Raw genomic sequence first — 27,010 nt, 5'->3', positions numbered from 1 at the left:
ACATTTAGGGATAGCTTTAGAGAACATTGCAGGAATTGTCCCCTGATCCGAGTCATCCCACCCTTCCCCCGCTGTTAAATTTCTTCGTGGAGGGCTTAGAAGGCTGTTTTGCTGTTTTCTCAGTGTTGCCTCTACGTAGATATCCTGATTTTACGGATTTTGGTTTGGTAATTTTTTTTTTTTTTAACTGAGTTAGCAATATCCCAAGAGAATGACAAGAGTTCAACGGCTAGGCTCACCTCTGAGGTAGTGGGGGACAGCTACTTCGTATAACACAGAATAGCAGATCCGGAGGAGGAGGGAGGAGAGAGGGTAAGAAGAAAGAGAATACCAAATACCTCACAGGTCGTAGTGCACACCATGAGGAAAAGGTGCACGCTGCCGGGATCAAAGAGGGGACACAACTCTCCGCAGTCTCCCGACTGCAAGTACACATAATGCACTCTCTTTCTTACCGTTCCTTACAAGTAAACACTGTAGATGAAGTCCTATCTGGATGTGTCGCGCTCCACGCAGGGCACGGAAATGGGGGGGCTCCTGCCCACCGTGGCCCACAAGTGACCACAAAGGACCACTTCACACCACTTCATGTCCTGCATGCTCTCCGCGCTTTTTTGAGGCTGAAATAGTGATTGCTGCCAGTTCGATTGTCAGAGCTCCGCCTCCTCGTTAGTAATGATGGAAAGACCGCCAAAAAACACGTTAGCAGACCACAAAGGACCACTTCACACCACTTCAGGTCCCGCACACGCTCTGCGCTGTTTTGAGGCTGGAATAGAGATTGCTGCCAGTTCGCTTGTCAGAGCTTCGTCTCCTCGTTAGTAATAGTGGAAAGACTGCCAAAAAACACGTTAGCAAACCACAAAGGACCACTTCATACCACTTCATATCCCTTAGGGCTCAATGGGAATGGGGAGCATGCTAACAACGGGCCCGTTCATGACGGGCCCGTTGTTAGCATGCTGGTCCCCTTGCGGGACCTGCAAAGGACGTCTCGTCTGACCAGACGCCCAGAGCGGGTCCCATGAGGGGTCCTCGTTATGAGGCGGTACAGGGTTAACGGCGCCGGCACCTTTACCGGCGCCATTAACCCCTTACTGCCTCAGTTGTAATGAGGCCCTAGATTTGCAGCCATTTGAACTGAGTATCCATAACAAAATGGATTATCTAGCCAATATACTAATCTTCATATATAAACATAGTGTGGCCTAATGTCTTGTTTCAGCAACATGTAAACCTGTTTTTTATATCCTCTGCTATCCTAAATAAATGTGTGCAGTGTTCCCTTTTTGCAATGTACTTTTACCTTGAATAAGGGCAACTTAACTTACCTCAACTGACAAGAATCCTGATTTCTACAATGTAGGACAGGAGAGTGAAGTATTGGCCCTAATTGCCATATTTGCCTGTTAATCATAAGAGGGTGGGAGAGGAGGGATAAAGACCTCCTCTACAGTCACAATAACTTTGATGTTTTGAATAAGTGCTACCTTAAACGTACTATTGTGTTTCGGGCAAGAATACTGATGTATATCTTTTTATGTTTTTGCATAATTAACATCGCCATAGGATGGTACTGTGACAATGTATATCCGCATGGTTGCCAATTACTATACAGAATGGCCACCACATACAACGCAATGCCATCATCGGTGTGACAGTCATTGCGTATGGTTCGCGGTCTAAATTCCTGAAAAATCTCCCCCCCAAATATAAACCCTGGGGTGCGAATGGCAATCATCCCACATTGCTGGGGGAGGGGGGGTGGCGGGTTGTGCGGAGGGGCGGACATGGCTGGTAACGGCCTGCAGCACTCGCAGAGCCTGGCTTTGCTCTGAACTGCCTAGGCTCGGGCTGGTGGGCCGTTACCAGCCATGCCCGCCCCCCCTGAGGCGGGGATGCTTGTCATATTCTTAGCTTCAGTCTACCCTAAAACTTTTGCTACATTTGTTGTAAAATAAACCTCTTTGAACTACAATTTTGGATTTTTGAGTTGCCTGAAAATGGGTTCCTGAAGTATCTGCTTAACCAGCCCGGGTCCTACACTGCAATGCTTTTATTGCAAGAAGAACTGGGGTTGGAGTGCATGAGATGGCCCTTAGACTGATACTGCTAGAGTGTGGGCATGACCTGGTACAGTCATATATGGGGTGGCAGGTTGGAATTACCTTGGTTTCATCATAATGGGTCCCTGCTCAAATGATGCACTTGCCCCACTTATGAGATTGCCCTGAGTTTATTCACCATTTAGACATTAGCCTGATAAAGAGTGTTTCCTTAGGGTACAAACGGACAAGGATAATGGAAATACGGAACAACAAGCCTATTTTGAACTTAAGAAAATCAGGTTTAGCAGTATATCAGGAAGCAATGTTTAGTCTTGAAATGTGCCCCTTAGGTGTTAGGTTTAGAATTTTTACATGTCTTGTTGACGCCGAGGTTGTAATGTAGCACAGCAAGGAGTCCCACAAGCAAAATTGCCATATGGCTTTGGATGGCATAGACTATCTTTTGACCTTAATATGAGAAAGGCATTAATAATCTGTTATTGATATCACCTACATTTTCCCATGCCACAACATTTTGAAAAGCAGTGTCTCTGAGCTGCATTAATTTTGAAACAAGATTTGTAGCCTCAATCTACCGGATTAGAGGATTTAGACAGAAATGCAAGGTTTACCTTCTTTTCTCTTAACACATATTTGGCATAGTTGCAGTGGCATCCAGTGGAAGCCAACTAAAACGTACTCCATTAACAAATCTAAGTTAAAATACCTTTGTGGTGAACATGTTGTCAATCAAAGAGCAGTCACAAAAACTGCAGACGAAATGTAGCCAGAAATACAGTGCTTTGTTTATTAAGGCTATTTAAGCTTTGCAAACTGAGATAACGGTTAAGGTATGGGTGAATGATGGATTTTCAGGATCGGTTGAACTGTTTAGGGGCTCACAGCAAGGTTTTCTCTTGTCCCCCTTGTTATTTAATCTGGTATTAGAGCCTTTGTTAGCATATATTCGCAAACATAGGGGAATTAGGGGTTTGTGTGTGGGGGATGGAGAAATTAATGTCTTATCTTATACAGATGATGTAGTAGTTATTTTGAGTAATCCTGCAGAGTGGGAGGGGGGGAGTCAATTGTTGAAAGGTGTTTTTGAAGAAGTGGGGAAGTTATCAGGTTACCGGATCAATTGGGGGAAAACAGAAGTATTTCCGGTAAGGGACTCGCTAAGGCAGGGGCAATTGTTAGGCTGGAATTGTAGATGGGAGAATGTAAGCATAAAATACTTAGGTATTCACATTGTCTGCGACATAAAAAAGATAGTCGATTATTATGTAGATAGAACCGTAGAGGTCATTCATAAAGACATTAGGAAATGGGGGTGTTTCATATTGTCCATATGGGCTAAAATTAACGCAATTAAAATGCTTTTATTACCAAAAGTCCTGTATATTATTCAGTCGTTGCCCTTACATTTTACAAAGAAAGTACTTCGACGGATAGATAGATCATTCCAGGACTTTTTATGGGGGAGGGGAAAAGAGCCAAAATTCCATGATACATTATGGTCCGCAGCGTCAAAGATGGAGGTTTTGGATACCCGGTCCTTAAGAATTATAGTAACGGTATTTTATTGAAAAAGATGTCTAGCTATTTTATTGGGGATCCAAGCCAGATGCCTTGGTGGGTCCAGATTGAAATGCATAAGTTTTTGCCGTATGACATTAAGTGTCTGTATTCATTTGGAACATTACCTGGGAAGGTGCAGAGTTTAAAAACAGTTTTGGCTACAAAAGACGCATTGGCGTCACTGATAGTGGGAAGTGGGCAGGGATTATTTGTTTATGAAGATGCCTCACTTTGGCATCTTCTCTACAAATTAATAATAGAATGTTAAATTGGAGAAGTTGGGTTAGTAGAGGTATTTTAAAGGTTAGTGATGTTTGGAGCAATGAAGGGGTGGTTTCCTTTGAGGGACTAGTGGAGAAATTTGGACTGCATAATAGAGAGTTACAAAGGTACAATGAATTTGTGGATTTAATATCTGAAAGGAGTCGGATGATGGATGCATCACTCTCACGGGAACCTGAAGTCCTCAAAATATTGGCCTGTGGATCAGAAAAGGTGTCAAATATTTTGAAAATTATGCAAACAGATGTACAGTGGTTGAACTCATGGGAAAAATTGAGGTCATGGACAGATGAGCTGGGTAGAGAACTGACACAAGATGAATGGGAAAGGTCTGGAGAGTTTTGGTTAAAGCTAAAGTGGATTTACAACTGTGTTACACTCATCAGAGAATATTGAGTAGAACCCATTGGACCCCTGCCCATATGTATGCTTTAGGAATGGTGGATGGTGACAGTTGTTGGGGTTGTGAGAAAGAGAGGGGTAGTTTGCTTCATATGTTGTGGAGTTGTGAAAGAGTGACAGCCAGGTTTGGGGCATCACCTATCCACAGAATCCATTAGCAATCATTTTGCAATTACCAAGGAATGGTTGCAAATATAATTGGGTAATATCCTGTTGGATTGCCAAAGTTCTGTTAGTAGCTACTAAGCATATATTAAAGGTCTGGAAGACAAGAAAGAAACCAACAGTAGAGGATTGGATTTTAGATGTGCAAGTTCTATCTAAATATGAGAAGACTATGTTTTATAAGCAATGCAAAGAAGCACGTTAAGATGAACATTGGGGGAATTTCAATGATTTTTATGGGTAAACCATCTTGATCGGATTTGTGTAATAGAATGGGTTTGCATCACGTCTAATGGATACATTTTGGGGGGGAGGGTGCTTGTGTTGTTTTGTTCTTTTGTTTTGTGTTGTCTGTTATGTTTGGGAATGTCAGGCCATCTCTCATGGCTACGTTTTTAATGTGTTGGGGTTAATATGTATTTTGAGGTTATTGTTTATTGTATTCTTTGATTCAGGTTTATGTTGTTACCTGGATGATAGCCTGCTGGCCTAGTAACATTTGCCTTGTACTTGATATGTGTCTTTCTTGTTGTAAATAAGAAATAAAGTTTGGGGGAAAAATGCAGTGCTCTGAGGGTATGGGTTTAGGAAGTTGTGGGGGGTTTGGTTTTCTGAGGTTGGGGTAAGGCTAGAGTAAAGATTTGTGTTAGAATTGGGGTCAGTTGGTTTGTGGATGGCTGGTGAAGTTGGGGTATGGTTTGGAGTAGAGTAAGGTTCGGATAAGTGTTGGGGGTTAGGGTCAGACTAGGGTTAACAAAGTAAACGTTTGTGTTAGAATAAAACAAAGGAATAGAGAGGTTGGGGAGGACTGGTGATGATGGGTTAGGATAGGTGTTAGGTTAGAGTAACGGTTAGATTAAGTGTTAAAGTTTTGGTTAGCTTAATGCTAAGGTTAGTGATATATCAAGGGTTCGGGAAGGTAAGGGCTATGAACTTTGTGGAGCGCTAGTGATGGTATTAGAGTTACAGTCACAGTTCATTTTCTTTTTATTTGATGTTTTGTATTGTTTCACAAACAAATAAGATGCTTTGGAGCACTGAGTTCGGATTAGATAAAGTCTAAGGGTTAAGGGATAGAATGAGGGTTACAGTTAGTGTTCGGGTAAATGTGGAGAGCTGGCGATTGCCTGGTTTAATTAGGGGTGTGCGTAATTGTTAGGTCAGAGCCTTGTACCTTTGAGTGTTTACAAATACCTCATTTGGCAAACTGATCACTAGCTACATTTTCACACTTTACATTGCTTGTCTAGAATGACTCCATTTTGAAAACTACTTTTTCACATGATTATATGTTCCTGTGAAATCATTGCAGTTACGAGTCTATTGTTGACTTTGGGCCTCATTTCGAGTAAAATTCAGTCAAACGTCAATACCGTTAGTGCCACTTGTACTGCCAGTAAATCCAGCAGATTACACATGGTGGGGTGGATCCCCATTTATGAAGCCGCATAGGACCCAATTGTGGATTTGGAGAATTTAACCTCAGTTGGTAATTCTGCGTGCTAAATCTATTTTTTGGAGGGAACGCGTCAATCTCCAACCTTGTAATATGGCAGGGCAGTAATTCCATTACTGGCACTTATTTCATTACTAGCACTTTTTTTACTGCACTTACATACTCATAATGAGGCCCTTTGTGTTAACGCACAATAGTTATGTACAGAAACTGTGATAACGTCCAATTGTTCCTTTTCAATTACTGTATTTCAGCTTGAATTTACAAATGAAATGTAGAATTGCAAGCAGCTATGATAAAATATAAAATATAACTTTCTTTCATACCTCCTTTTTCTCATTTCAGATTCGCCAGTCTGGAACAGTGGCAGGCTCTTCAAAAATGCTGTGGTATACAAATAAGAAATGGACAAGTCGTTTCTTATTCCTAATAGTTTTTTTAACACTTTCCCTGTACTCCATGAACTATTACTGGGTAAAAAGACAACACCGACATCTGATCGTTGAGTATGTTGAGACTGGCGCCATTAATATTTCAGTTAAAGCAATCACGCCATTAAAGGACAGCAATATCTTCATCATTGCACCATACCGAGATCACAGAGAAGGAAGCTATGTACGTGCTATTGCGATCATGCAGAAAGATGTTAAAGAGCTCTATTGCTCTTTTCCCTGTGAAACCAACAGGCACATTTACGTAATCAAGGCCGTCATAGACATGCACGCTGATCGCTTTGATTTCCCGTATGTCACAACAGATGTTATTTGTGCAGAGCCAAATGACTGTATTCCAAAAAATATCTTATTCCATTCCTCCCAAAACCCCAATATTGATGAGCTTCCTGCATTTGGAATACAAAACGCTGTGGCATTGACAAGCTTTTCTGCAGAATTCACTGTGTGCATTTCCGCTATGTTTGGAAACTATGACAATGTCTTGCAGTTCGTCCAGACCATTGAGATGTATAAACTGCTTGGGGCGCAGAGGGTCACCATATATAAGAATGGCTGCGGCCCTTTGATAGAAAGACTACTGGCATATTATATTGCAGAAGGAACAGTGGAGGTGATACCCTGGCCGATTGAAGAGTACCTGAGGCCAGCAAAGGAGTGGCACCACTCTTACGACCCTAAGGACATTGGCTACTATGGGCAGCTGGTAACCCTGAATGACTGTATCTATCGGAATATGTATCGAAGCAAGTATGTCATACTCAATGACCAGGATGAAATAATTGTGCCATTCAAACACCAGGATTGGAAAAGTATGATGGACAGCCTGCAGAAACAGTACCCAAATGTCGGGGCATTTCTTTTTGAGAATCACATATTTCCCAAAGAAGTGTTCACCCTTAGTAATGCGTTTAAAACGTCGAATTGGGAGGGTGTGCCTGGCGAGGACATACTGAAGCATATCCATAGGGAGCCCAAAAGGAAGCACTACTTCAATGCCCGAAAAATTATCCTCAATCCTAGGATGGTCATTCAGACGTCAGTTCACTCCATTCTTAAGGCCTACCGGAAAAGCCTATACGTCAGAAATGATGTTGCGCTCGTGTACCACTGCAGAGTTCCCGTCCAAGCTTCTCTGCCACTGGAATCCCTGATTAGAGATGCCACAATCTGGAAGTACAGCCTTCCACTGATTGAAAAAGTCAACGCGGTGCTGGAAAGGAATATGTTCTTGAATAGGACAGCAGGCACCTGAAGGCTAGCTCGAGACTGGTGCAGGCTGTCTACTTGCTGCTTGCACCTTAACAATCACGAACCTAAGCACGTGGGAATTACTTCATGCAAGTGGAGCCATCACCTAAAATATGCCGTCTGGTGGCGTGTGAAGTCCAAAGGAAGACCAGCTGACGGGCATAATAGACCCTACATTGTGAGTGGACAGTGCTCCAGTGACAACTCTGATGCAAACTCAACAATAATGGAGCTGACGACGGAAAACGTCCTCAAAAATGGAGGAGGCAGCAGGGTAACCCCTGCGGGGTCATGCCGCCGGGAGCTGGGACCCTCACCCGGAAGGGCAAAGGACAAAGGGGCGGAACGGCACCAAAAGCCGAATGGCCCAAAAGCCCACGAAGGGGAAACAAAAGGAAAGGGGCGGGGCTTGCAGGATATAAGCAGGCGGGACCAGGGACCAGGCATCTCGCTCTTGCACTGGGACCTGGTCGCCGCCACCTGACAAGTGCAAGGAATTTCGTTTTCCACCCACCCACGAAATACACGGAGGAGGACACCTGGGCATTGCTGTCGCAGGGCACCCAGGTCAGAGGATGACAAGTTGGCGGTGTTTGGGCAACCAAGCACAAATGATAGACTCCGGACGAGCCAGAAGGAAACGGAATGGGTCTTCGCTCTTCTGGACCAGCGCCTCTTGGGGGCCTAAACGGCAGGGGCGTCTGGTAGGAACAAATAAGGCTCAGCTTCCCCCCCAAAACAAACAGCGCTCTCCCCACCCACGGACCCCTGCACGGGCAGATAGGAACAGGTACAATGGGTCGGGGGAGTTGGGGGCCTACTATACCAAGTATAGGGGGAAGCAAAGGAAATCCGGCAAGCAAGCGCCACACGTACAGAATGAGGTCACTATTGTGTACAAATACTTCTGTTGTCATGGAAATAAAACTGCGGCCAATTTTGCCAATTGAAATCTTGTGTCATGCCAATTCATGGGGGATAAAAATATTGTGTGCATGCGCAAAGATAATTGGGAGTAAAGGCAAATGGACGGCTGCAGGGGTTATGGAGCTGACGACGGAAAACGTCCTCAAAAATGGAGGAGGCAGCAGGGTAACCCCTGTGGGGTCATGCCGCCGGGAGCTGGGACCCTCACCCGGAAGGGCAAAGGACAAAGGGGCGGAACGGCGCTAAAAGCCAAATGGCCCAAAAGCCCGCGAAGGGGAAACAAAAGGAAAGGGGCGGGGCTTGCAGGATATAAGCAGGCGGGACCAGGGACCAGGCATCTCGCTCTTGCACTGGGACCCGGTCGCCGCCACCTGACAAGTGCAAGGAATTTCGTTCCTCGCACCAAGAGACCACGGCAGAAGGGGAGGGCGCAGGAGGATGCGGCCTTAACGGCTCCTACACCTGCTGAGGCTCCAGGGAATCGAGTGAGCCCACCCAACACTCCTGCGACCAGAACGGTGGATGTCGTGGGTGGAGGAACAACATCCCTGGAGACGGTAAAAGGTATGGTGATGGAATGCATGCAAGCATGGGGGAAAATGGGGCAAATGCCGAATGTTGTGTCCAGTACTGGTATTGTGGTAGGGGGAGTGTCTCAAGGAGGTATAGCCACGCATCCGGGGGCGTCGCAAGGGCTGGGAGGGCCTTGGTGCAGCGGTAGCACTCAAGGCTGGGCACAGTCGGGTGGACTAAGTCAATTGCCTCAGAAGAGGGGGATACCGCTGTCTTGATATGGGCAAAATCTTCCTCGGGGCCAGCCCTTTGAGAGCAAAAATACCCAATTCAGCCCAAAATACAGGTTCTATTGTGCTGAGCAGTGATCTCATGCTAGTGACAAATGACACCCTCAAAGTTTTAGCATATTTATTCTAAGCAGTGAATTTCATATACATTTGGGATTCAAGTTAGAGAATATTACAAAGCATAAAACAAAGAGCAATGCAAAATATAGTGAAACATGGAACTTAGATAAACATAGAGAAACATAGAGAAATATAGAGAAACATAGAGAAACACAGTCTTACGTCCCTTAATCTCAGCCCTGGGAGACCTGGGTTTTTCATAGAAAAACAAGGCTGGAGGACACCGTGAGAGCCAATTCCGGGCACCTGACTGTACACGAATCAAGTCCACAGGCGATCTCCCCCTGATCCCATGTGTGCATGGATATTTTATAATCTCTTGCTGTCAGTCACCATGACGCATAGTTCCAGAACTTTCCCTGTGAGGCTGGTTCATGGAAAAAACCCAGCTCTCTCTGAGATGCTCCCTGCTCGCTCCTACCCCCTCCCTTGGTTCCCATCTGCGCTGGCTGAGGAATGTCTTATCAGTACCTTCCCAGAGAAAAGGAAGATTAGCTTGGAGCCAGGGCTACCGTTAGTGAGGCTGAATATTCTAAGGGAAGCAGGGATGTATTAACCCCATCTGCAAGCTCTAAAAGGCATGCACTCATAGCTTAGTGTTTATAGCGCTTAAGACTGGCTATCTAAGCGCTATATAGGTGCCATGATGTTCCAAACACTCCAAAAACCTATTAGCTACATAGCTGGGGGCCCTCCCTGCCTGTCTATCAACAATGCTTAATGTGACCTATTTCATACTAGGCCTGCATATCCCTTGTAGCTCACTACTGCATAATGGAAGTGCTACAACAGACTACTGTCAGCATTTTTAGCACATACTTTGAATACACTATTGGCTTTCAGCGGCTAATGCTGTCATCTAAAGCCCTGATTGGCAAGGTTGCAATTTCGTGTATCACTACATTCCACCCCTATTCAACATGTGTGCGACAAAATGCTGACTAATACCTATCAATATAGTATTTAGTGCAGTGATAAAGACCTTGGGGCTTTGCAAGAGGTTTAAGCAAACTATCTTCTAGCGGTTAGTTAGCGTGGCATGCAAGGTAAAACACTACCTAAACAAAAATGTACACAAAGTGAACAGTGACATATACCCTTGCCAAAACCTGGCCTACACAAAAATACCTACGCCAAGTGAACATGGACATTTACTCTAGCCAAAACCTGGCCTACACAAAAATACCTAAATCAATTTTGTATAACTGATTGTCAGTTAAAAAGCAGCATGCAGTTAAAATGTCAAGGCAATCCAGTGTAGTCTAATCTACAATGCACTATTGCATTTAAGTATGGTTACCAATTCTAAAACCTGGCAGCCTTTCACCCTAAGGGCCTACCCTCCCCCTGATCCCAGGGCATTCAAGCGTGACTATGGGCTGTGTGACTAGACACTTCCCCCAGGTAGGTGGAACCCAACCAGAAACCATCTAATTTCGTGAACAAGGTGAACCCATGAGCACCAGGTTGTCTAAATAAAAACAATTCTACTAATTTGCATCAAAGCATGGCATGTGTTATTCATGCAATCAAAAGCAAGCAATTCAATCCATATGTATGCTGGTAACTGTAGCTCTGCGTGCCAGTGTGTGGAGGATGGTCGCCCCCACCCAGTAAAAAGCCAACACCTGCTGATCAAACAATGTTTGCCATACAATGCATCGTGTGTATTTAGCAGTCTTGTTGACCTGCCCTATGGCAGACAAAAATGTCTTCATGTCTAAAATTCTGTCATCTTCAATTGGCTGTCAATACTTGTAGCAGTGCTGGGCATATCAATGGGCCCCACTAGGCCAGAAGTTCTATAGCAGAGCTGGCATCAGAACCCATAGTGGCTAGCTTATTGTGCACAGTTTCTATGTCACAAGCATATAAAGCTCCTGTTACTCCCCGCTGCTCCTGCAATTAATGAATCTAGCTCCCTAGCTACGCGCACTCTAGTGATGGGCCATAGAAATGGACTCCATTTGTAGCAGCTTGGTAGTACTAAGGAAACATTGCATCATAAATCTATGTCTAAGTGTATCACTGTAATAATGAAGGTGTGCATTACCAGCCTACAATTTACATGTTGTCTTACTACTGGAAAATCTAACAGGTTCACAGTGTCTACCTTCTGTGACTTGGAGAATACCCTTCTTCAAGTGGGATATCTACCATATACAATAATAACTTTAGCCACAAACACCATACTACTATCCGGCAGTGGCTGTTTCATCACACCATGGAAAAAATTCATTTAGTCAAGTTATAGTCCATAAAATCTTGGCGAGAACACTCGCTGCAGTTCTTGGTCAGAAAAACATCACATTAGACAAATTAAACAAATGGTATCCATTCAGTGACAAAAGATGCCCGACAATGTGCCAGGCCAGTACGCTAGCAATTCCATGTGGATACTCATTTGTAGCGCTTTTCCAAAGAATTATTCCAAATGTCTACAATCAAAAGGTGACTCTTTGCATTAGTGTGCTGGAGACAGCTGTCCCCACAAAAACATGAAACTGGTTGGTTTAACAAAAACCGTGTCACACTCTGTGTCATAAAATCAAACATCAAGTCAGTCATGGTTTCATTTACCTGCCTTAAGCTGGCTGTAAAAGTGTCCAGTGTTTCAAAGATTACCATTTCAAATTATAGCTCATACACTTGGCAGCATTACTTCAATTAAGAATCTTAACCTACGCACAGGTGACTTTGATGTGCGCACTCATCTTATCTCAAAATAAATTACGCTCCTGCTTGCATAATTCTGCTGCCCCAACAGTTCATAAATCATTCTCCTGCCTACGTGCAATGTAGAATATTTTTTTTTTTCAAAAAACAAAACGTCTCTGGTTAAAGCCATTCAGTTGGAAGAGTAAAACCATTTGGTTTTTTCTCAGATTCATCTCAACAGTGCATTTAAAAACCATTTTTCAATGTGTTAGCATTCAATTGCTGTGTCACACAGCTGTATGTGGTGCCTGATGTTACAGTCCACAATTCATTGTCCATAGTCCTTTAAACAAGAAAGGGCAAAACATGTCATTTAAATGTGTAGCATCAAATACTTGATAATTAGCCAAGTCTGCATCGTGCCAGTTCAGCAAAAGTTATTACTCTGTTGGACACTATTCGCAGGTTACAGCATTGAGTGCGGTGCAGGGCACGTTAAAGTTGAAATAGCATGTCGCAGTGGCTCGCTTTCTCTGAGAATGCGTCTGACCCTTCTTTGATCAGTGTCACCCACAAACTGCATATTAATTTCTGATATTATGAAATGTCTTGTCGTGCTTTGCCTAGGCAAAATACAAACAGAAATGTTAGGATTTCATCAAAAGTTCAATATCATTATTCTTCATGTTAGGATGTCATCAAAACTTCAATATCAGCGTTATCCACCCCTTCCCATAATACCACCCCCATCTTCAAAAAGTCTCATCAGGTAACTACACACTTTGTCATTGCTACTGCAATTATTTATCACCTTTCTGCATGTTTCTGGGGGCTTATTTACACTCAACCATACGGGGTGTAACTGCCTAATCACAAACTCATTTGTGCAATGCAATCATAGCTGGTCAATGGTACCTCAGACTGATCTGTGCTTTTACAAAGCCATATAGTAAGTACCCAGGTCGCACAATGCTTTTCTTTTTTCACCAAAGCGATCACCAATGCCAGGCGCCAACTTGCTTCCAGTGTCCCATGATCTTGGTTTAGGTTGCCCTGCTGGCATCACTCCATTTTTCAAAGGTAAAGTCTTTCAGTCCAATACCGCTTACAGTTGCACAAACAGCTGTTTATTCAAGCCTCTGGTTTTTTCACTTGTCATTTTTTCCAAAGGGTGTTTGCTGTTTCCTGAACCACCCCTTTGAGTGCGATAGTCTAAGTCAGTTTCTTTTGTTGCTTCAACAAATCATTCATTCTTGCACTAAGCCGTGTGGCTTCTGGATCATGGCTAATGTGCAGTGTTCATGTTGTACTTCAAAGCCCCGCTCTGCGTGTTGTCTCTTGCAAAACGGCTAAGCACTTTTGTCAGTTTTGCTTCCATCTGGAATGCCATAATGTCTTTGTCAGTTACTCCATCCCTGGCAATGTAGCTTGCAGTTTGCCAGATGTGTATTTTCTCTTCTCAAAGCGCCTAGAGGTTTCTTCTCCAGTGCACAGCGCTTTACTTCAGTTCACATCACATGGAGCATTGGAATGCAGCTTGCACAGCAATAGCGTTTCACTTCACATCACATCACATCACATGGGAATGCGGTTTGCACAGTAATGTCTGTTGGAATGGGCAGCTGTCTTTTCTTGGCCCATTTACAGATGCATAGGTAAATGTTCAGATGTGATGTGCCCGTCTGCCATCCTGCATGAAGCCTTTGTTCCCTACCACAGTTTACTGGGCAAATTCTTTACTTTTTGAACAGCTCTCTGTTTTTGCTCCCCCTTCCTCAGGAATGCAGGCATGTTTATCTTTCGTGTGCACCTGGCAGCGCCATGAGCACGCAGCTTATCTCTTTTTGCTCATAACTCTTAAACTGTGGCGGCTTCAATGGGAAGCACTCATTTCAGACAGTTCATCCAGATTAACTCTTTCTTGTACTGTTTCTGCTTTTGTTTGCCTTCCTGCACCTCGCCCAAGACAGCTTCAAGGCACAAGCTATGCACACACAGCAAGACTCTTTCAAAAGCGGCACTTTTCTTGTCATTTTTCTACTCCATGTAATTTTGCAAAATGTCAAAGCGTCTTTTTTTTTCTTGTAATGTGCGATCTTTCAAGAGAACTCACAACCCATTAAATCTTTGTGCTATCTTATCACACACAGATGTTTCATTCTGTTGTACCATTGCCAAACTATAACCACTCAGTTCAGTGCATTTAAAAAATAAAAATGCCAATGTTAGTTTGCAGCTCCCTGCACGTTTTTTTTTTCTGCAAGAACAACCCACACTCTATTGCTTGTGGGCTGTTTAATGTGTCAACAACATTTTTCCTCATGTATCACAGTCAACAGGTCACTATTTCCAAAGCATACATCACTTATAAGGCAACAGCACAAATCCATGGCATAGCATGGGATCAAAAAATACTCCAGGGGCAATTTAGAAAAATATAAATTGTTTTTCCCCCCAACCATTGCAAACTGATTCTGCAATTTCAAATCAGTACACAAAAATCGAAAATCCAAATAACATTCACTCACTTTCCTTTTAAGTGAGTCTCTCACCCATTAAAAGCATGGCACAGCTTAAAATGCAATATAACCATTTTAGTGTGTTTCCTTTAAACAGAATTTGCCACCATTAGCACATGGAATTTTACAGTTGCCAAAAGAAAGAAAAAACTCTTTAGGCTCTCAGCACAGATGTTACTCATTCTCCTAAGCATGGCTCATTCCCCTTCCTCATTATTCAGGAATGCCAACCCTTCAAAAGCATATATCAAAAAAGCGAACCTTCGCCTCCGAACATTACAGCCCCCACTCGCTAGCACACTGGGGCTGAGTCAATGGTTAAATCACTATTCACAATTTGCATGTCAAATCCCTGCAATTATTTTTTTTTTTCCTGCCCTCATGACAGAATAGAGATGAGAGCTCCGTCTCACTATGCATTCCAAATTACAACTTTAAACTTGGGAAACCACATGATAAAATTCTTTTTCTAATTGAGCATACATCTTTCTTAACCATTCATCGGAGTGCTTTAAACAAAGCCATTTCCCGCTCGTTTATTGCCTTGTACTCCCTGGCACCAATCCCATGCAATAAGTCAGTCACGACTGATTTACTGAAGGGAGTCTTAACCACACAAGCTATCGGCCACGGCAAGCCGACACAACATTGCTGCCTTTTGAAGTCTCAGAGCTGCAGTGAGACCATCAAGGAAATGCGACAGCCTGCTCCCCACTCTACACTGTGTTCTCTCACACCATTTGTCATGTCAGCATGGCACTGCTCTTCACAAATCCCACAAAGCTGCCACCAAATGTCTTGATATGGGCAAAATCTTCCTCGGGGCCAGCCCTTTGAGAGCAAAAATACCCAATTCAGCCCAAAATACAGGTTCTATTGTGCTGAGCAGTGATCTCATGCTAGTGACAAATGACACCCTCAAAGTTTTAGCATATTTATTCTAAGCAGTGAATTTCATATACATTTGGGATTCAAGTTAGAGAATATTACAAAGCATAAAACAAAGAGCAATGCAAAATATAGTGAAACATGGAACTTAGATAAACATAGAGAAACATAGAGAAATATAGAGAAACATAGAGAAACACAGTCTTACGTCCCTTAATCTCAGCCCTGGGAGACCTGGGTTTTTCATAGAAAAACAAGGCTGGAGGACACCGTGAGAGCCAATTCCGGGCACCTGACTGTACACGAATCAAGTCCACAGGCGATCTCCCCCTGATCCCATGTGTGCATGGATATTTTATAATCTCTTGCTGTCAGTCACCATGACGCATAGTTCCAGAACTTTCCCTGTGAGGCTGGTTCATGGAAAAAACCCAGCTCTCTCTGAGATGCTCCCTGCTCGCTCCTACCCCCTCCCTTGGTTCCCATCTGCGCTGGCTGAGGAATGTCTTATCAGTACCTTCCCAGAGAAAAGGAAGATTAGCTTGGAGCCAGGGCTACCGTTAGTGAGGCTGAATATTCTAAGGGAAGCAGGGATGTATTAACCCCATCTGCAAGCTCTAAAAGGCATGCACTCATAGCTTAGTGTTTATAGCGCTTAAGACTGGCTATCTAAGCGCTATATAGGTGCCATGATGTTCCAAACACTCCAAAAACCTATTAGCTACATAGCTGGGGGCCCTCCCTGCCTGTCTATCAACAATGCTTAATGTGACCTATTTCATACTAGGCCTGCATATCCCTTGTAGCTCACTACTGCATAATGAAAGTGCTACAACAGACTACTGTCAGCATTTTTAGCACATACTTTGAATACACTATTGGCTTTCAGCGGCTAATGCTGTCATCTAAAGCCCTGATTGGCAAGGTTGCAATTTCGTGTATCACTACAACCGCCCAGGGGCTTCTTATCTGTTCGGCTGCCTAGTGTGGGCCCACCTATGGTAGGCAGGCATCAAGTGCAGATGGCGGGGCTCCCTTGGGGTCAAGAATGGACAAACCAAGGGCCAAGGGTGTCAGTAAGCATGGGGGGGCCCAGCAGTTGGCTTCGGGGTTACCTGCAGGGGCTCAGGGGATGCAGAATGAGGCAGGGCCTGGAGCGGCCTTGACAGGGGGGCTGAGCGCGGCTCAGCCGTCAACAGCAGGCCCGATCAGCGGGGAAACAGGGGGATTGTGGGGCCAGACAACCCAGTATGAGAGGCCAATGCCAGGGTTCGCACCTATGCGGGCTACGGTGAATTCTTTGGTGTGGCACATTCCATGGGGGGTCAAGGAGAGGTTGTGGAGGAAGGAATTCATTGACATCTTTGACTTGTTGGGGATCGTCCCCACGGGGGGAGGCCTAAAGGAACTGTCAGAAAAGGAAAAAGAGAAAAGGGACAGGGAGGCCACCAAGGTGGAGCGTTCCATTAACAACTGGCTGAAAGCTTATAGGATGTATATGTCAGTAATGTTGGAGAGGTACCCGCAGGATGCACTGGCGATGATAGCATATGAGCAATATGTGCATGATTTATATCAGAAATATGGCGGCGAGGGATGGCTGGAGTATGACCGGGGCTTTATATTAAAGATGCATATATGGCCAGCAATGTCATGGGACGAGATGGATGTCGGGGGGTACATGGACAAAGTGGTCCCCTGCAGGGAACCCCAAGGCGAGCCACTAGGAGAGAAGTCTCGGGGTGGGAGAGGCAGAGGCGGGTTCCCGCAACGGGGGAGAGGGTCCTTTCGCGGGCCGTCCTCCTGGGTGTACCGGGCAGCAGCCCACCAGGGGGAGCAAGAAGTCTGCTGGAGGTTTGCAGAAGGGTATTGCTCATACGGGAAGACATGCAGGTACAAGCACCAGAGGGGCGGGGGTACGGGCCCCCGCAAGGCCACTCCGGGAGAGGCTAAACCCAGGGATGGTGGGAAACAAAAAAAAATAAAGGAAACGTTGAGTGATGCGCCGACAAAACAAGGCAATGCTGGGGAAACAATGAATGACAAATGTATGATTAAAGGGGCATTGCCCACACCAGTTAGCCTTCTTGCCATGACTCCCTATCTAAATGAGTACCACAACAAGGCCGACGCAAAATTGCTATGGCAAGGGTTCAGGTGAGGCTTTAAGATCCCGGGGGCGGGTACTCAAAGGGGAAGGGAGACGGCCAACCTGCGATCTGCTCTGGAGAAACCCGAGGTAGTAGAAAGGAAGGTCGACAAGGAGGTGGGGCTGGGGAGAGTGGCCGGCCCATTTACTAGGCCTCCTATGAGCAATCTGGTGGTATCTCTGCTAGGATTGGTGTCAAAGAAGGAAGAGGGCCAATTCCGCCTGATACACCACCTATCCTTCCCCGAGGGTTAATCAGTGAATGATGGCATCCCAGAGGAACAGTGCAGGGTGCAGTACGCCTCCCTGGAGGATGCAATACTAATGGTAAAAGCGGCAGGAGAAGGGGCATTGTTGAGGAAAGCAGACATAGAATCAGCCTTCCGTCTATTACCAATCCACGAGGATAGTCACCACTTGCTGGGTGTTAAGTTAGGGGACAAATACTACTATGACAAATGCCTCCCCATGGGGTGCACCATTTCCTGCTCATATTTTGAGGCATTCAGCTCCTTTCTGGAGTTTACGGTAAAACCGGAGAGAAAAGGTGGGGGAATGTTGCACTACTTAGATGATTTTCTCTTTGTGGGGAGGGAGGGAACGGAAGAGTGCAGATCCCTGATGGAGGTATTTCAAATTAAAATGGACCAGCTAGGGGTCCCCCTAGCACCAGGAAAGACCGTGGGTCCAGCAACGACATTGACATTTCTGGGGATCGAGATCGATTCAGTTAAAGGGGAATGTAGGCTCCCGCAGGACAAGGTACAAAAACTGAGGGGCTTGATTCAGGAGCTGATGGGGAAAAACAAAGCGACCTTACGGGAGTTACAAGCACTGGCTGGAAACCTCAATTTTGCAGGCAGAGTGATACCAGCGGGGAGGGCATTTGCCAGAAGTGTGGAGCTTAAAACTGTGGGCTTACAACATGCCGCACAGCACGTCCGATTGGGTTCAGAGGTAAAGGAGGATCTCAGGATGTGGGATAGCTTCCTGACAAGATCCAACGGGGTGGCAATCTGGAGGGCAGACTGGGCAAGCAGTCAGAGGCTCAAATTGTTCACGGATTCATCTGGGTCCCTGGGTTTTGGGGTTATCCTGGGTGACAGATGGTGTGGCATGGCGTGGCCGGAGGAATGGCATAAGGAAGGGGTCACGAAAGATATCACGCTACTAGAGCTGTTCCCCATAGTGGTTGCATTTAAGTTGTGGGGCGGGCAGCTGCAAAATTCTAAGGTCACGCTATGGTCGGACAACTTGGCGGTGGTACAGATTATTAACACAGGGTCGTCCAGTAACCCGAGGGTGCTGAGGCTCCTCAGAGAACTCACCAGAAGTTTGTTAGAGTTAAACATCGAGGTTAGAGCACGGCACATTCCAGGGGTGAAAAACACGGCCGCTGATTCTTTCTTGTTTACAGTGGGACCGGTTCCGGGAGAGCTGTCCCGTAGCAAGGGAGGAGATGACCCCATTCGAGGTACAATGGTGGGGGATGATTGGGGCGATCTGACCGCATTGGTGGAAACGGCCCTGGCACCCAAGAGGTACAGGGCTTGTTGGAGTCGGTTTTCACAGTTCCAGGAGGAGGTACTAGCAGGGGGCCCCGGGGAGAACCCGGTGAGAGCATTCATAGGCTGGTGCTGGAAAACAGGGAAGACCCGGGCGTGGGTAAGCTATCACCTGGCGGCCATATCACATTATGCAAAAGTGCACGGGGAGAATGACCCCACTAAGGAGCATTACGTCATGCTGGCCATGAAAGGCTGGGCGAGGCAAAGCATAACAAAACCAGATGAAAGGCGGCCAATCGATATTGGGAAATTGCACGGATTAATTAAATGTCTAGGGGAAGTATGTAAGGAGGAATCAGAGCGTGTGCTCTTCTCGGCTGCTTTTACGGTGGCATTTTTTGGGGCGCTCAGAATCGGCGAACTGGTGCCGGAAAACAAGAACGGCAAAGGGAATGGGTTCTTGCGCGTCAGGGACATCCAAGTGGGGAGCGCTCAGGTCATCATTTATGTGAGGAGGTCAAAGACGGATCAGAAAGGGAAGGGGGCGGCGTTGATCGTACATGCCATTCAGGCGAGCAGGGTTTGCCCGGATTGCGGCAACAGCAAACTTTATGCGACAGAGGCGGCCATCAGGGGCAGAGGCGCCATGGCTCACGCACAAGGATGGGTCCGCACTAAGCCGCTTTCAGTTCAAGAAAGTGATGTCGCTAGGTCTGGATAAAATGGGTCTGGCAGGGGGCCAGTTTGGGGCACATTCTTTCCGGATTGGGGCCGCCACCTCAGCATCAGTCGGGGGACTGGGGGCGGAGGACATTAAGAGATTGGGGAGATGGTCGTCAAGATGTTATAAACGTTATGTCAGGCCAGAGAAAGTGTAAAGATAACCATGCCGTTCCCTCCATATCATTTACCAGCAGTGCACCAAAGGAAACTACGCACAGTATGGGTGGTGGGGCACTCATTCATCTCAAGGGCAAAGGCGAGCTGGAAACAGCAGCAAGAGATCTTCACGGCAGGAGAATTCAAGATCGAGTGGCACGGGGTGCCAGGGATGAAATGGGCCCAGCTGAAAGGGCAATTGCATAAACTGCTAAATAAGCGGCGGAAGCCGGATGTGTTGATGATACACTTGGGAGGGAATGACCTGACCAGCCTAGGGAGGGGGGTTTTGCTGAGAGACATCACAAACTCATTACAGGAAATATCGGCACAGGTGGAGGAGACAGAGATCATCTGGTCCGAGGGGATTCCTCGGGCGCAATGGAGAGGGGCAGAGAACCATTCAGCGGTAGAGAAATCGAGGAGGAAGCTGATCGGGGCAGTCGCCAAATTCTGCAGGGGCAGAGGTTTCCATCAGATCAGGCATGGCCTGATTGACTGGAAGACCCCCGAGTATTTCTTAGCTGATGGGGTGCACTTGTCCCCAAAGGGAATGGAGCTCTTTTTCTGGAACATTTGCACCAAATTGCTGGAGTTGTGAGAAGGAATGAGGAAGGAGGGAGCCAACGGTGGGCGGGAACCCACCGGTTGGCGTGGTGGTGTTTGGGCAACCAAGCACAAATGATAGACTCCGGACGAGCCAGAAGGAAACGGAATGGGTCTTCGCTCTTCTGGACCAGCGCCTCTTGGGGGCCTAAACGGCGGGGGTGTCTGGTAGGAACAAAAAAGGCTCAGCTTCCCCCCCAAAACAAACGGCGCTCTCCCCACCCACGGACCCCTGCACGGGCAGGATAGGAACAGGTACAATGGGTCGGGGGAGTTGGGGGCCTACTATACCAAGTATAGGGGGAAGCAAAGGAAATCCGGCAAGCAAGCGCCACAGGTACAGAATGAGGTCACAATTGTGTACAAATATTTCTGTTGTCATGGAAATAAAACTACGGCCAATTTTGCCAATTGAAATCTTGTGTCATGCCAATTCATGGGGGATAAAAATATGGTGTGCATGCGCAAAGATAATTGGGAGTAAAGGCAAATGGACGGCTGCAGGGGTTATGGAGCTGACGACGGAAAACGTCCTCAAAAATGGAGGAGGCAGCAGGGTAACCCCTGCGGGGTCATGCCGCCGGGAGCTGGGACCCTCACCCGGAAGGGCAAAGGACAAAGGGGCGGAACGGCGCCAAAAGCCGAATGGCCCAAAAGCCCGCGAAGGGGAAACAAAAGGAAAGGGGCGGGGCTTGCAGGATATAAGCAGGCGGGACCAGGGACCAGGCATCTCGCTCTTGCACTGGGACCCGGTCGCCGCCACCTGACAAGTGCAAGAAATTTCGTTTTCCACCCACCCACCCATGAAATACACGGAGGAGGACACCTGGGCATTGCTGTCGCAGGGCACCCAGGTCAGAGGATGACAAGTTGGCGGTGTTTGGGCAACCAAGCACAAATGATAGACTCCGGACGAGCCAGAAGGAAACGGAATGGGTCTTTGCTCTTCTGGACCAGCGCCTCTTGGGGGCCTAAACGGCGGGGGCGTCTGGTAGGAACAAATAAGGCTCAGCTTCCACCCCAAAACAAACGGCGCTCTCCCCACCCACGGACCCCTGCACGGGCAGGATAGGAACAGGTACAATGGGTCGGGGGAGTTGGGGGCCTACTATACCAAGTATAGGGGGAAGCAAAGGAAATCCGGCAAGCAAGCGCCACACGTACAGAATGAGGTCACTATTGTGTACAAATACTTCTGTTGTCATGGAAATAGAACTGCGGCCAATTTTGCCAATTGAAATCTTGTGTCATGCCAATTCATGGGGGATAAAAATATGGTGTGCATGCGCAAAGATAATTGGGAGTAAAAGCAAATGGACGGCTGCAGGGGTTATGTGTGGGAAGCTGTGCATCCTATTGCTTTGGGAGTTAACCAGCCAAGGACCACCGCCATTCGTCTTTGGTCACCTGAGCACCTGGACGTTGTTGGGTGTCCTGACCCACGTTTAAGCTATCATGCCACAACATTTGGTGCTGTGGGCTTAGAAAATTCAAGATGGCGGAAAACCCACATGTGCGCCGAAATCCAGGAAAGCTGCGCAGTTTGTGCGCACACCAAAATGGTTGCCTCACTTGCCACCCACCAGTGCGAGAATGAAAGGCCGGGTTGCCATGAGGGAAATGGGTTGCCAAAGGAAAAACAGTAGCGCCGGTTAGCTTCAAAGCGCTTTAAAACCACCATTGGTCTACCCGCACAGTAGTCTGAAACCATTGGGAATGGCAATGCTGATTGCCAAATGCAACCTAGAATTGTGGGGAATTCATTTCTTAAATCCCAAAAATGGGTGCAGTACCTGTACTCACCACTATCCAAAAGCCGGCGTTTTAAAACCACCCTGTGTTTCTCTGAAGGCAGGCTCAAAATGCCTATTTTCAAACATTGCAACATGTGCAAAATATTCACTGAACACCAGCAGACATTTGGCAGAATGGAGTTTTGTGTGCTTACAAAATCGGGGAAATGAAGAGCCCAAAACAATGCTTATAACAAAACTGCTATGGAGTCAGCAGTTTAAGTTGCACTGGATTTAAAGACACTAAAATCGAAAATGTTTAGATTAAATGAGTGACCTATGTTTGGTGTCACATGCCTTTGCAATTGTTTAAATGTCATAGTTTAAACTTAGAATCAGCATTCTAGCTGCATGTGTAAAATTGCAAGTTAATTTAAAAAGCAACAAAAAACATGACAGTTAGCTGAAAGTCTGGCTTAAGGAACTTGATTCTGCCTGGCAACTACCCCCATCAGGAGTGAAACTTGAGTCACAACTGTGTCCCCAGGCCCATCTGCCTTTTGCTGGCCACACTAAGGATATGCCATCTATCTGATAATTGAATTACCTGTGCTCTACAGGAGCTCTGAACAAAGCCTGTCTTGACTCAGGCAAAGGTTTTATTACAGCGGTCGTAAAATGTAGCTTCCTCTTGGCAGAAGCTGGGAGGGGCACTGCCTGTGAGAGCAAGCTGGCTTGGCAGAACTGGATAAACCAGTATTTCCACCATGTGACCTGGGAAACCACACCCCTTTGTAGCCAGAATATTGTTTAGAAAAACATGAATAACTCATGGTGCGGACATGTGAACATTTTATAAATGATACCATAATTCTTGTGATTTTTCTGCCCACAGTTTAAGAGGTTTTTAGAACCGGTGGTATGTTCAGGGGGGTGTTAGCGGAAAAGTGGATATTACTCTAAATGTATGCATGTTAAAAATCTGAAACTTCATCAGCTAATGTCCATACTCCCTGCGCACATGTATGTAAAGTTGGGTCAATGTCAGAAATTGAAAAATCAGTTAAAAAGTCAATTATCTGCCATTTCTGAATGCAAGCTCTTAGAAACAGCAGATTTGGACAGAGACATGGCTAAATTCAGCCACACCATGTATATGTAATTTCAAACAACTGTGTAACTCTGAAATATGTATTTTGATCATATATAGATTTGGGTGCACAGATGACAGGGGAGGTTTTTCAAGAGATCATAAATGGCTGACATCACTCTGACACAACTTGGTTCCCCAATCAGGGGAGGAATGAAAGCTGGACCAATGACAAGTGAGAGGGGCAAGTTTAGTTATGACCAACACACACACCCACTTGCAGAACATATAAATGGACCACTGAAACTTAGGTAGAGACCTTCAATTCCATCTGCCGCTGGAAGCTCTGCCGGAAAAATCCATACTTACCTCCATCAAACTTCAAAGAGCCAACACTTAGACTCCAAGATAAACAGAGACTTCAGAACCTTAACCAAAAGGCCACTGCCAGCAAGAGTATTTGTCAACAGGCCTAAAAATCTTTTTGCAACTGAACTCTTCAGACAGCCGGCTGACGCCGTCTGAATTTTTGCAAGAACCCGGTGACAGAAATATCCAAAGAGAAGGCAGGACCCGACCCAGAGAACCGGTGCCTAGCAGAGACCAGGCCATTGTATCCAGAGTGCTGACCCTGATGCTGTGAGCAGTTCCAGAGACCAGACGCTGTGCCCAGAGACCGTCCGAAGTCCAGACCTGTTGACCAGATCGTGACAAAGCCGCCTTCCTGTTTAAAATCTCTTGTGAGTACCGCCAAACTGTACCAAACCAAAGCTCTTAGTTTAAATTCATCTAATTCAATCTATTTAACCTAAGTAGAACTGCCTGATAGCTCCAAATCTGTCACCTGTCATTCTAGCTGCAAAATCTGTCACTTGTCATTTTGAGCTTTTAAAATTTCAAATCTGAAAAACGACCTTCACAAAATCGCTCATATCTCCGCGACCGTTTGTGCTAGAGACTTGCAGTAACTTACATCTGAAAGCTTAGAATCGTGGCTTTCCTACGAACCTAGCACCGCATTCCTACCCCCTATAGTTTTACCACAATCGCGGAACACGCATCCGTGAATTTTACCGCGATTTGCAAATTTCTCCTCGTGTAAAAACAGCTGCTGCTTGCCTTCCATTTGCCAGAAATTCGTTTAACCTGCTAATCATTCCTGAATCATTGCAAGAGTGAGCCTGAGCTAATATTAACTAGATACCATTCACCCTGAACCTCTGAAAGGGAATTAAAAGCATTTTAGCATATTTTTTTAATTCATTGCCAGCACATATCAAAGCAATTTGGGTCTGTGTTTTCAAACTTCTGTAGTCTAAGCTTGCTGGGGTGAACTGAATTACAGTTGATCGCATTTCTGAGAACTGTGTGCTTCCTTCCATTTCCTTGCATTGTATCAAGGGGGGGAGGGGATTGCCAGAGAAAAGTGATTACATTGTTTTGTTGAAATCATATTGAGTATTTTCTATACTGCATTTCATTCATTCAACCTTGCATTTCCTTGAACCCTGTAAAGCATTCTCTACCACATTATACTTCTGTACCTATTTACCACTGTGCTACCTTATCCATTTCATGTCAACTCCTTATTGATTATAGAGAAGCGTGTTAGTGCCAGATTCTCCGTTGTTAATCTTTATCATATCAGATTAAGTGTGATATTCAATTATTAATTTATTATCAAGCGTGATATAATATATATTGTTTAAATTATCAAATAAACCTTTTAATTTGCAAAACAGAACTACTTCTTGGCTCAGTGGGGTCAGGAGGATTCCAAGAGAGGGGTGTTATATAAGGGTAGTCATCCAGAACGCATGAACTGGACATAAAGATATATCAATAAGGGTTTTCATTCAGTATTCTGGACTAGGCGTTGACTTGGCTGTAGTGCTGAATTGAATCCTCTTACAAACTGGGGGCTCGTCTGGGACGTTTGGGTTAGAATACCACTTGTGCAGCTTAACACAGTGTGCTAACTGACGGGATACATACATCCGGTCGGATCACCACGCTGCATTACGCTGTGAAGCATTCCTCAAAAGGGACACTCCAAGAAAAGTTCTGTTCTGCAAAAATAAAATACTAACTTCTGTAAGTCAGGACAGAGACCAATCTCTAGAATGACGACCTTGGTAGATATGAAAATAGCCAGAGAGCACTTCTTACATAAACTATTTGTGAGAGGTGAATGGGCTGAGCAGGGCCAGGATGCCTGGTTGCAGGCCATCACGCGACAGGTCACTGAAACAGGGTCAGACTTATGGAGAGATCAGGGTCCATTACATGTGGCCCTGAGTGAACTATATATGGCTCCTAAAGCCAAAGAGGAACACAATAAGATTGCCAGGATAGCAGCATACCTGTACCTATATATGGGAGACATGCAGGATAGATGTGCTGAAAGCCAAAATCTGGCAAATAGGCAACAGGTGGTGTTAGAGAAGGTCCAATCTGACCTGGTCTCTTCTGAGCAGAGGCTGCAGGGGAGCCAGGAGTCAGAAAATGACAGCAGGCAGTACATCATTAAAAGAGGATATGGGCATCCTACAACAGGAAAAGACAGACCAGGATACCAGATTTCTGGCCCTGCAGAAGGAGCACCAAGACAGTTTGGACTCCTTACTGCAGAACCAGAAAAAGTTGGAGCAACAGATCAATTTCAACAGGGCATGCGCGGAGCAGGTAGTCACCCTGCAAAGCCAGCTAGATAGAGAGAAAGAGGAGAGCAATAAACTGATTCTGAAAGACCTGGATACCCAGGCAGAGTTTGATCAGGAGCGCCAGAAAGCTGGTGCCTTCCAAAGGCAGAGGGACGACCTGGCAGCACAAATGCAGGCTCTTAGTCAGGAAAGAGACGCCATAGGCCAGGAAGTCTGCCATTTAAAAAGGAAAATGGAAGAAAATCACCTGGCCCTCCAGGGGCTGGGTGACCTCCAAAAAGAAAACCAGAACTTGTTAGAGCACACCAGGAGGGTGGAGGATGCTCTAGCAAGAAAGGAGCAGGCCAATAGGGACACAGCTCAGGAGGTAAACCTCCTGCAGCAAAGACTGGCCCAGTTCTCCAGGACCAACCAGGAAGCACAGAGGGAAAATGAGGCCCTCTGTCAACACAATGATAGGCTCCAACAACAGGTAGCGATGCAGGAGAGACTGATAGAGTCTAGGAAGGCCTTAACTGAGGAACTGAAGGCACAAATGCAGGCTCTTGCATTGCAACAGGGAGCAGGGGCGGATAGAGATGAGGTTCGCTGGGAAATGGAAACTCCGGAGCATAACCTCAGGAGCCCTAGTACCAGAGGCCCTCATACCTCTCAGTCCCTGGACTCTGCCACCCCCATGTCCCCTGGCGCACGTGAGCACAGGGCCACAGGGATGGCAGATTACTATCCAGCTAAGAGTATGGGGCTCATAGGCCAGTACCACCCAGGAATGGAGGGGTGGGCATCCGGGTATGGGCACCCAAGTACAGTACAGTTCAATGGGGAACCCC

At 45.9% G+C, this 27,010-nt stretch overlaps 1 protein-coding gene across 1 annotated transcript; it reads left to right on the top strand.

Moving 5' to 3' along the window:
- The first annotated feature begins 6,287 nt into the window (after positions 1 to 6,287).
- On the top strand, positions 6,288 to 7,641 carry LOC138473535 (beta-1,4-galactosyltransferase galt-1-like). Its single transcript, XM_069612142.1, has one exon. It carries the CDS (start codon positions 6,316 to 6,318, stop codon positions 7,639 to 7,641), a length of 1,326 nt encoding a protein of 441 aa, XP_069468243.1. The 5' UTR covers positions 6,288 to 6,315.
- The last annotated feature ends 19,369 nt before the right edge of the window (positions 7,642 to 27,010 follow it).

The sequence above is a fragment of the Ambystoma mexicanum genome, chromosome 8 (genome assembly GCF_040938575.1).
Source record: "Ambystoma mexicanum isolate Mex_15411 chromosome 8, UKY_AmexF1_1, whole genome shotgun sequence".
Lineage (NCBI taxonomy): Eukaryota > Metazoa > Chordata > Amphibia > Caudata > Ambystomatidae > Ambystoma > Ambystoma mexicanum.
The sequence above is the reverse complement of the archived record's forward strand: the minus strand, read 5'-3'. Positions and strand labels throughout refer to the sequence as shown.

Excerpts from the sequence above, each read along its gene's own strand:
- LOC138473535 (XM_069612142.1), top strand. The coding sequence starts at position 6,316 with ATGCTGTGGTATACAAATAAGAAATGGACAAGTCGTTTCTTATTCCTA.